At 36.9% G+C, this 12130-nt stretch overlaps 1 protein-coding gene across 1 annotated transcript; it reads right to left on the bottom strand.

The window, feature by feature from the left end:
* Positions 1-8509: 8509 nt before the first annotated feature.
* LOC137716197 (methyl-CpG-binding domain-containing protein 5-like) lies at positions 8510-11733 on the bottom strand. Its single transcript, XM_068455610.1, has 3 exons — positions 11345-11733; positions 9281-9397; positions 8510-9186 (listed from the first exon to the last, which is right to left on the bottom strand). The coding sequence occupies exons 1-3, from the start codon at positions 11714-11716 to the stop codon at positions 8965-8967; spliced, it is 711 nt and encodes a 236-aa protein (XP_068311711.1). The 5' UTR covers positions 11717-11733; the 3' UTR covers positions 8510-8964.
* Positions 11734-12130: the final 397 nt, after the last annotated feature.

Raw genomic sequence — 12130 nt, 5'->3', positions numbered from 1 at the left:
ACCCATCCAACTACACGGAAAGCCGTTTCGTCGTCATAATTAGCAGGTGATGATGATGAAGGACGAGTTGGCATGGAAGGAGGGCCTGACGAAGAAGAAGAAAACAGAAGCAAATAAAACTGAAAAGTGACGAAGGATTAGGGCATCGTAACTAGAAATAAGGATCACGAATTCATGATCGTTAAACAAAGTATTTGACTAGATAGTATTTTCTTCGGAGTAGGATTCTCTAATTTCATATTGAAAATTATATGTTTATAATATTAATTTATAATTTTATAATATTTAATTTACGTGTGAATGAAAAAATAGTAGTAGTGTTTTAATTCCAAGTCAATCGCATGAGTTGTATATGTTTGTTGGAACTTTAGGCAACTATACAATGTTTCAAAAGAGGTGGCTTGAGTTCTATATAAACTCAAGCATCCCACCTGTATAAAGGGATTAATAGAAGAGCTTTTTCTATTATCTTTTTATTATTTGTTAGTCAAATTTCGAGTCGTTAGTCAAATTTCGAGTACGAAATATATATAAAGTTTGTCAGAATCCGAAGATTGTAGTGCCTAGGATCCTCTTAGGCGTTGGAAAATTAAGAAAGTGTGCCTAGACTCGCTTGGGCGTCTGCCTAGTTTGCCTAGTCAGCCTAGGTTAGACAAAAAATCAATAACTTTCTTTTTGCATTTTATTTTCTCAATAAAATGTAAAAAACTTGTTGAATCCAAGACACTCATTATATGATTATTCCCCATGTTTTCAATATGTTCTAATACTTTATAATTTATTTGCCATTTTATTTTGCAATTTATGTATGCCAATACACTTATATGTTTTATAAGTATAAATATGCACTTATTTATACACTACATAATAAATTTACATAAATCAACCTAGTCCGCCCAGGCCCTATCAGTCTAGGCGCTAGGCCTCAGCTCGCCGCCTGACTAGTGCCTAATATTTTTTAGAACCTTACTTTGAATTATAGATTGTCTAACTCTGAAAATCCGACAACTAACGAACTATAAGCACAATGGATGAAATTCTGTCTTTATGACATACTGTTGTGGTGTTTATGATTTTTGTATACACTTATTGATATTTGGTACACACTTTTGTGTGATTTTTGTATGCAATTACGGTGCATAGACATCGCCCATGCTCAACAACCTTTGTCAAGATATCTGCCCACTAATCTAATTTCACAAATGAAAACTTGACAATCTGATCTTCCAACTTCTCCTTGATGAGATGTCTATCCATCTCAACATGTATGTTGAATTGGATTATAATTAATGTCAATCACAACCTTATTTTCACAATATAAATTCATCAAAAACTCAAGATAAAACCTAGGTTAAGCAACCTCCTTATCGAGAAAAGTTCACAATGTCCCTTAGCCATTTCTGTACAGTCAGCTTATGCAACAACCGCTTTTGCTTATTACTTCACCATGTACCCAAATTTCCTCCAAAAAGGGTAAATTAATCAGAGGTGGATCATCTGTTAGTGATATTGCTTGACAATATGCATCAAGTGTATCCATCTATCTTCAAATTGTCGTTCTTTGAATACTTAATTCCCTTAATTTCCTGGAGCTGACTTGAAGTATTGAAGAATTCTGACTGTGTTCATATGATCCTCACTCGAATACTGCATAATCTAACTCACTACAGTTACATCATATATATGTACATATGTATTTACGTACTTGAAAACTTGACACATTTAGAAACCATGGCTAGGGAAATGTATTTAGACAATTCAGAATACATAAACTAATTTTTCACATTCAAATAGCTAGTATATTTACATAAATGAACATAAATTAAATCATCAGAAACATACTTCCCAAAGCTAAAAGCCAATATTTTCCTAAGAAATTGCCACATTTAGTGTATCAACCAAAAAATTATACAGCAGAAACCCACTTAATCAAGAAACTTAGCGAGGATATATCGAAACTAGGAGAAAGTTGACTAAGATGTACTAAAGTTAAACAGGAGCACGACAAACGGGACAATAGGTTTCCCCAGTGGCTAGCCATTGATCAATGCATAGCTTGTGAAACGAATGTTGACAGTTACCAAGCAACCGGCACACTTGCCCGTCCACAAAATCATCGAAGCAAATTGCACACTCATCAGTAGCATCGCTAGCACTAGTAGTAGTACACGTAAAGATGGTTGAAGACTGCGGTGGTGGTGGCCTTTTTGCAGCCGGTAGTGCAGGAAGCTCAATAAGACCAGCAGGAAGACCAAGAAGAAGAACATTATCATTTCTCCCATGGTGAGTGGAATTTTCATTATTATTTCTAGCAGGATGATTGAAACTATTAGCAGGAGGTCGACGATCAATACGTGACCGCTGTTGATTTCTTTGTGCTTCGAGATCAAGGGGCTTGGTCGTCGGGTATCCAAATATTTTGCAAATTATATGGTACACGACTACTGTGGCGGGGAATATTAGAAATAAGTATGGGGATAGATCAAAGAAAAGATTGTTTTGATAGACACAACTAGGAGGTGATGGTCGTGGTGGCGATGAAGGATGAATACTTATCATTGAAGGAGGACTTGCAGAAGAAAAATTCATGATTTTCTGAAGAGAGGGAGAGAGAGAGAGAGAGGGGGGGGGGAGAGAGAGAGAGAGGAGAATTGAAAAGAAAAGACTAGCATTTGTAATCGTTCCTACCATTGGATACACACTCGTTCAGTCTTCGAGAGTTGATCGAGAACGAAAATATCTCCGGCCAAATAGCCTACATACTCGTTCATTTTATTAATAGATGGATAATCAGGGTTAGTAATTTAGTATATTACGGAAGAATAAATACAAATAGAGGATAGGGTTCCTTCACGTATGGGTCTCAGTAACAACTTTTCCATAAAGATTTCAGCCGGGCAAGAGGAAAAAGGGCGTCTTGTACAAAATGGCTATCCTTTATAAGGAGATCAACAATCAAGTCGGAAGGTTCAACGAACCAATGTAAGGGCTAGTTTGGTATTGATGTGCTTTAAAAAAAAACTAATTCTGTTGTGCTATGAGAATAAGCAGCTGTGAAATAAAGCAGCAGAATATTTGGTAAACTTTTTTGTAAAAGTACTTTTGGGAAGTAAAAAAAACAGTATGATAGTGTTTGGTAAACTTTTATACCAAACAACTGTGACGGTGTGAAATGACCAAAACCAAGCTTATCTATCGTATTTCTTTTTCTTCGTTTCCTCTGCTGCTTCTCTGTCCTATTTCTTTTTCTTCATTCCCCAAAACCAAGCTTATCCATGGGACCCCAAAGAAGATCAGGAAGAAGAAAACCCAGAAATCCAATTCCACTCCTCCCTCACTCTGCTCCAAGCACAAAGACCTCCCCGCCATAATCTTGTTGTGGAGGATGATGCACGTCTTTGATTCTTCGCCGCAATCTTCCTCTGGGAATTCGTGGTTTCTCAGAACACGCAATCTTCCTATACTAATTCTAATTTAGTTTCAAGCACATTTGAGTATAACAACTTTGGTTAATTTGTGATGATAGTAGTCTAGGGCTCTCCTCCTGGTGACCCTTGTGGGTCTTTGGTGGTGACGATTCAGATCTTCACGAGGAGGGATGAGGTAGATTCACAGTGGGGGCGACACAAATCCTCAAAGATCTTTGGTAGAGATGAAGGGAGGGTAAGATTGCCAGAAACTTTCATTAAAGGGTCACTGTTCATCCGTGTTTTACAGGTTTGCGCAAAAGCTGAAAAGCCAGTTTTTCAAAACTGCCTTTTGCTGCTTCTGTTTTTTCGCTTTTTTCACCCAAAAGTGTGAAGAAAAAAAAACTGAAGTTGGAAGTTTACCAAACACAAAAATGTCCCCAGCTTTTTTTTTATACCAGTTTTTTTTTAAAATCACCTCAACCCCAAACCATACCTAAAAGTCTTGTGACACTGTGCGTCAAGCCATAACCAGCAAGCCTATGCGCCACTACACCTTTGCCTCTCTTTTGAATACTGGAGTATTCATCCTCCACTACTGTTGCATATAGAAAAATTCTTTTAAAAATTTATCCATATAAAATTGCTTTTTTATTTGATATGAATAATTTCCTTATACCGTTGAGATTCCTCCATATATATATATATATATATATATATATATATAAAAACACACACGGTTAGTCTTCGAGGGTTTATCCTGGACGAAAACGTCTCCTACCTAATAGCTTAATCCTACCAGTTATGGCTTATAGTATTTGGACATTGATATAGCTTATAGTATTTGGACATATGAATATATGCTGAGCCACAAACATACTCCCCAAAACCAAAAGGCAATTATAAAGTAATTTACAAAGAAGGCAGCTGAGAATTCGAACTTGGATACCGAGGATACACGACTCAAGCTAACTAGCTAAATCGCTAACACACGTGAATACAATTGAGAATGCGGCGGCGGCCCCAGTTTTTCTAGAGCCTGTTGCGCCACAAATATTTCTACAGGCCGCGCTCTAGGAACTTCAGGAAGCGGAGAAAATAGTAATCAACTTAAGGGAGGGACATCTGAACTCTGTCGATTTCTCTGTGCTTTGAGATCAAACCTCAGCCACCGCCACCACATTCTTCTTTTTAGGTACTCAATTACGATTGATGTATGGGAATTTTTCAGGGGTATCCAGTAAAAGAATTTAAAAGAGTTTATGAGACAAAAAAATTTCGGATGTATTCAATTAAGATTGTAAAGAAGTCTATAAAACTTAAAACTCGAAGTGCATTTAATCAAGACTTATTTTTAAATGATTTCAACAAGAGAAAAGAAAAAAAAAAAAATCGGCTTTAGCAAACTATGTCTATCTCCCTAAAATTTTGAATCAATTCGCCTAAAATTCACTTGGATGAGGAAGAGAACGGGAGAGAGAGAGTTGAAGAGCTTGTCAGCTATGTTAAAAGTTTTAATTTGGAGAGGCTATAGTACTACTGTGCAACCTATTTATAAAAATTTATAACTTCTATTTCCAAATTTGAATCCAAATTCGAAGGATTCCTTGGGCAACACGTTTCCAAAACTGGCCAGGGTTTCCTGAAAATATACAATGTCCTTATTGGGTAAGGAAATGTGACGACTCGTTCCTAATTTTCTATGTAATTTCTCCACAAGTGTGTAAATTGACATTTATGCCTTGGTTGGCAATGTGACATGGATGTAGTATTTAGCGTTTATTTTATTTTTCCCAGTAATGTAATTAAATAGTACCCGTTGTTACGATCTCGTGAGCGTGAATTAGACCCGAATCGGAGCCGTAACGAAAAAGTTACGCACAACTAAAGTACGCTACCAACGGGTAAAGTGGTACACGTGTGTTAATTTTCAGTACTGGAAAACTACTGTTTTTGATAAGGTACGGAAAATTTTGTGGATCTCCATTGTACAACCCTAGCTCTTTTTCCTCTTTAAAAATATGTCCCGTGTGCCCTAAAACCCTCACAACCAATCCTTTTCCCTCATTTCACTCACCCACCAATCATATCTCATCCTCAAATCTCTCATTCAATCAGACAACATCCTTTTTTCTTTTCTTTTCAGCCAATCATAAAAAGCTATCCCTCTCTCTCTCTCTCTCTTTCATCTTCTTCTTCTTCTCTCTCCATTTCGTAACTCTCTCCTCTCTACAACAACAAGGACCTTCATCAACACTCGCAGATCAAACCCAAAAACATTACCATTGTACTCCTCTTGAACCCATGAACCCAGCCGTACCAGCCGATGGTGAAATGATCGAGTTTGAACCGTTAACTCGGAAGGTCAGACTCGGTGAGTTTTCCTCCGACGAGTTTCAGGCCGAGTTATAAGGTTTTAGGATGTGGAGAAGCTTCTACACAACTCCCTAGGGTCCTTAGACTAAGTTTGGAGTCGAGTTGACGTCAAAACAAGTGAGTTCGAGAAGTCGAGTTTTAGGCTGAGATTTTCAAGTCATTTTCAGGCCATTTCCTATCCATTTTTGGACTTTTAAAAGGTAGAATCTTGTTCTACTCTTCATAAGCTTCATTTCCATATAAAGTGCATTGAAAATGGCTGAGAAATGAAGAAAATATGCAATTTTGAAATTTTCCAAGAAACCGACGAACCAAACAGCGGTGGACAGCAGCAGACGGCGAGGTTCATCTGAGAAGACGAAGAATATTCTGTCAAAGTTAACGGAATATTCTAACGGCGTCAGGTAACGCCGTTAAGCTCTGTTAATTGTTTAACAGAATATTCCTGACGTTTGTTAGCCACTAACCTGCACGTGGGGGCACGTGTGGCCTTGGGCTAGCCAATAAGTGCTTGACACATACGGGTCCGTGACTTCGTGTAGATCATTTTTGTATATTCAAACCTTCCATTTGAGCAAAGTATGGGAGATTTACTTAGCCTTTTTGAAAATGTCCTATTTAATTTATTAGTTTAGTTATTTCACATATAGGTGAAAATTATCTTGAAGACGTATGAGGTCAAGCGAGGCTAATATATATAAACCTCATGTTTCCACAAATACTTTTGAATTGATTTATGCATATCATGCCACTATTGTTTTTAGATTGATATTATGCCATGATTAAACGTGTTATAAGAAATGTTATATTGCTATGAAAGGCTGAAATATTCCTACGGAATGCATAGGTACGTTATTATGTTGGTTAGAATCAGTGAATGGTTATGGCATGTTTATATTTATGCATGTAGTATGCTCATCATTACTGCACCCCAGTGCTAGTGCTCGCTCAGGGCCATGGCTAGTCTTTCACGTGTATGTTCACCTCTGCATTGCACGCTCGCCTTGGATCCAAGTAGGTGCCAGTCCTGTCGTACAGGTTGCATTAGGCAACTCCAACTCATAGGTGACCATGATTATCGATAGTCTTCACATGATTGTAGCACTAGAGCGTACTTATACATTACACTATAGTCATGTTCATGTCAGAAACTATTTTCATGAACTCGTGTGCTAGCGTAGATTGATGAGCAACCTGTTTTCATTATGCTATTGATGAGATATTGTAGTTTGGCATGTTTCTAGCATTATTGTTATTTACAGTTGTTTTGATACTTATACGTAGTATGATTTTATGGAAACTTCACATGTTTTATAGCGAGGGGTTAGTATGTTCAGAAAATAAAAGTGTTTTATAAACCTTTGTTTTTGTGCCCACTCACCCTTTTGTTTTTCGCCCCTCCAGGTCTTAGATAGCTGAATTCTCTATGGCATACAAGGAAACTCCGATGGATTCTGACATATCCAAATAAATGTAGGGTCTTTTTCCGGTTGTGTATTAAGCACTATAATTAGTTCCAATTGCACTTTTTTGTTACCAATGCTCTGAATATTTGTATTCTATGGGTTCTACTCACTACTGCGCACTAACTTTATTAGTTAAATAAGTTGTAATTTCAATTTTAATTTATTCACAGTTTTACATCACTCACACTTTTGGTTAGTCACCTTCGGGTGACGGCCAACATGCCTCGACTCCGATCGGGATGTGTCAGAAATCAGTTCAAACTATTTCTTTGATTTCCTTTTATGATTTGAAAGCGGCTTGGAAACAAATTAATAAAGGGAAGGAAAGTTCTTAAAATTTCGCATGAACTTATGCATAGTTTTTAAGGAAAATTACTGAAAAAATCTTGAAAACTTTGAGTTTTAATGATAAGGACAAAATAAAGGGTAAAGTGAATAATATTATGATTGACTTTTTAGTGTAAAAATGTGGTTTTTCGTTAAAATGAATAGTACCCAAAGCTTTTCGTTAAATTTCCCTATTTTTTAAGTAATATTTCATATAAAATTAATATGAACTCATTAATTTGTTATTTCATTTTAACTCTGTAAAATTTACCATCCAAAAAAAGGTTATTTTATCCTCATTTTTCACAAGTTTATTCATTTATTTACTTATTATTTTTATACAAAGATATATGTACGCTAGTGGTGGCTGATAAATTGGTTTTCAACTTCATTTTTTTGTAAGTTCTCTGCTTATTTTTTGGTATGAAAAAAGGGTCATGTTCATTTTATAAACTTATGGTGAACTACTAAAAGAAGTATATCAAGCTTATTAACATGGAGTTTAAGCAAATTACAAGTTTACTAAATTCAACGTGATCAATCATGTTGATTAAGAAAAAGAGTTAAAATATCACAAATAACCTTACAAATAAGTCACGTGTCTTGCACATGGCTTGTTTTGAATAGAAAACTCAACGGATAGAATGAGATCGCAAACAATATGCGAAAGATAATACAAAACGCTTAAAATTTTCACTCGCCGTAAATAACTTCAAAAGTTTTGTGGAAACAAATATTCATGAATAAAATCAATTGCGTTATGAACAATAAACAATAACCGTTGGATTATATCAACAGTTATCGTTAATCATTCTTTTGTTTTTCTTCAAAACAAAAAATTCACACATCCAATAGCAGCAGCTGCTGAACTCCAATCACGTCCATCTGTGATTTAGGGTTCAGCAGTACCTACTGCAATTCTTTCAGCAGCGAAGTAGTGTTCCTAAATAAACCGTCCAGACACAAACTCCAGAAGGAAACAGATAAAACCAGACATGACTTACATGTATATTTAAGAGACAACTGTATATGTATCCAAAATACGCTTACAACTCCATAAACCCGAAAACGAGCAACAACATTACAGTTAGTCTAACATCACTTGGAGAGAAACAAAAAACTACAACGGTAAATATCAGAGTTTTTGAATATACCTATACCCAAAATAGGCCAAATGCCAAAAAACAATGTCGATGAGCTTCGCTGTCCACGATATGAATTCTTTGGATCCAAAAGATACCAAAAAAGATCAGTAGGGATGGAATATGGAGATACAGGATCTAGTATTGGTCAGTGTACGTCTGTTGGCAAAAAGAATGACGGTTTTCTGCAGCGCAAACTTAGTGATACAGCAGGGGGGTTCAAAATGTTTCCAATGAGGGTGGACACTATTTTTTGGATGGGACTAATGCAAATGCAGCAGCCCATTCTTTTGATGTAGATTCAGGGACCTTTTTGTTATCAATAAAGGGTGTCCAGGACTGTCCGGAAGAGTCTGTAAGAGCCCATTCCACCTTCTCGGGCACTTCAGTATAATCAAAGTTCAGCGCAGAATTCTTTGGCTTCATGCTAGACTTCTTTTGTTTTTGGCTTCCAGAACCCTCGACAGACTGCCAGAAATAAGGTAGCCGGAAAATGGAAATTAGGATTAAGAAGAATAAAATGGAAAAGTTACCACTTTCAGCCAAATCAATTCTGACTCACTGTTTTGTCAGCACTAGCATTCTCTGTCTTTGCCTTTTTAGCTGTTCCCGTTTCAAGAAAGCGGAGAACTTCTATCTTTGACCGAAACCGGCGACCTGAGACTGGATCAAAGTAATACTGCAACAGATGATTTAAATCTTGCTCAGACTTGATTTCCGGAAAGCAATCTTTGATATTTTTATATTTATGTAGCATTTAATTTATCTAATATGGAACCGTCAAAGGAATTAAAGAACACAAGCAACAACAAAGAAAATCCACTTATGTCATCTGCAAGTAAACAATTTCTTCCCATTTAGGCCTTGGAATAAACTTTACTATGAGGTATTAACCTACGGGCCACATGTCCTCTTCCTTTTTGGTTTCCTTCTGTTTTGTGTTTCCTGGTAAATCTAACACGTAACTCACTTAGATATTGATGCTTTTCTTGGGAAAAAAAATGTACAAGCGACAGTTAGATGCTCGTTTATGTTCATGAGCCGACTTAGAAAAATTTGAACTACAGGGACAAAAACTTAGGAGCAGGACCAGCCAGTTACACATTTTTAAAACTAGTTAGTTCCCCGCCAAGTAACAAATTTTGTTGGACTTTAGTTTCCTGATCCAACCGTTGAGTGGCCACCATGTAGTCAAATTTCAAGTAAACTCTCCCATGTATCCAAAAAGTGATTTCCAGTGAATGGAATATCTTCAACTATTACATCTACACTATATCATATTATGCATTTTTCTTATAGATATTTATATCTTCTTAATGGGACAGTTCCCCAACTTGGACCGACAAGAAATTAAGTAAACATTTTGTGCATGATAAGAACATTAAAAATCTAGCAGTTGGATCAGGAAACAAAATCCTAAAACAGTTAATAAGTGGTGTTCTCTTTCTGTTACACTAGCGTCAAATGATCTTCCCTCCTTTTACTAATATATATTTGTTTCTGGGTAGTGGTTAATGGATATACCTATCAGTGACTCAAACGGCAACAGAACACGTTGGGGAAAAACCACTAATCAATTGATAATGTCCGCTAATTAATGACTAAGACCTGATCCTAATGATACACAAAAAAATTCAAACCAACTTCCATAGAAAGATTAATTAACTAGTAGAATAATGTGTTAAATAGAATGTATGCACCCTTCTATACATCATTGTATCAATTTTTCTTTTCTTTTATTACGTTACCATACAAAGCCACGGGGACTGATTACAAAAGACCACGTGAATAGCCCGGAAATCATGTTTTGAAAGCTCTGATTGTGCTACAAACGGTAAACAATAGCTTGAACCAATAAGTTGTAACTATTCTACCTCTAACCAACTTAATAACAGACGTCTAAGCCATAACGGCTATTATACAACCTGGTTGAATTTCAAAGCAAAGAATCTATCCAATACATTCACATTTCTGCAAAAGCAAACCACCAAACAATCGGAAACGCAGAAGAAACATTCTTGGAAGTGCAAAGTGCAACATCACATAACGACTTCGAATAAAGGATAATACAACCTCCACTTAGAGAATGACAGCGAAGAAAACCGCTACAAATAATTTCCTTCCCAACGCCAATTAAAGATTCAAAATACACGGGTGTACACTGAAGCGGATTCGACAAACAGACGCTTTTAAGAATAACTTTATAACATCTGGGGTAGCAAGACAGCATGAACTCAAAACTAATTAATTATCTAATACAAACCTTAAATACCAACTCCTATAAACACAATATCTCAACCATAATTACCAATCTTACACCGAAACTGAAGCCCTTTTACTTGTTTAAATTCTTTGCCCAACACCAAGTATTAAATTCTTGATTTTTTTTTTAATGGGTTTAAAACACAGAATCTAATTTCCATTCGAAATAATATACAGAGAATCTAATCGAATCTAAATGTCCCTTCTCTTTCTCCATTTTCTTTCACAGAGTCATTTTCCAACCAGCATTAATCAACAACAAACCAACGCATAATTGAATTCAAATAAAATATCAAAATTAAAAGTTTCCATTGCTTGAGCTCATTGAACAAAGAAAAAGAATTTTTAAAACAAAGAAACTTACCCTATCTGTAGATCCAGCCGTTAAACCAGAGCTCCGAACTTTCTCCTGCACGGACCAACCCTGTGGCAACCAGTTCTCCAGCGGCTCCGATACCCCTTTTCGCTTGGCACGCCCCGCCCCTCCCTCCGTGCTCTCGGCGCCGGCTCCGGGCTCCGAACGGTTCGATTGCTGCGGCGCTTTATGGGGATTTTTGGTTTGGATTGGGGTTCGGCCATTAGAGGTTGTTGCGGTGGTGGTGGCGTCTATGAAGGAGCCCGGTCGGAGGAGAGGATCGTGGGGTGAATCGGAGTGTAGGGTTCCGGCGCGGTGGTCGGAAAAGCTTGGGCGTCGATCCGCGTTTATATTCCGACACGATGCTTCGGGGACTGACATCGGGCGGTATGTGTCTGTGTGCTGGGCTAAGAAATGAATAGGACCGGTTTGACTGTTTGTATATGTTTTATAAGACAGGGGTAGGTGGTGTTGGGCTGGGCCGGGTCAGGTGCGGTTGGTAGTAGTGATAGTATGTAAGGTGAAATCAAACCTATTGAAGTGTTAATAAATATTCGTTAAGAGCCGTTTAATTTGATATTACCATAATATATAGAGATGATCAATCAACCTATTGAACTGTTAATAGATATTTGTTAAGACCCGTTTAATTTGATGTCATCATATTATACAGATGCGGTTGGTAGTATTGATAGCACGTAAAGTGAAATCAAACCAAATAGATCTTAATAGGTTGAGTGCCACCCTTAATTGTACCTAAATTTTTAGCATAATTGGACCAAAAATGAAGAGCGG

The sequence above is a fragment of the Pyrus communis genome, chromosome 14 (assembly GCF_963583255.1).
Source record: "Pyrus communis chromosome 14, drPyrComm1.1, whole genome shotgun sequence".
Taxonomy (NCBI): domain Eukaryota; kingdom Viridiplantae; phylum Streptophyta; class Magnoliopsida; order Rosales; family Rosaceae; genus Pyrus; species Pyrus communis.
This window is presented reverse-complemented; position numbering and strand designations above follow the sequence as displayed.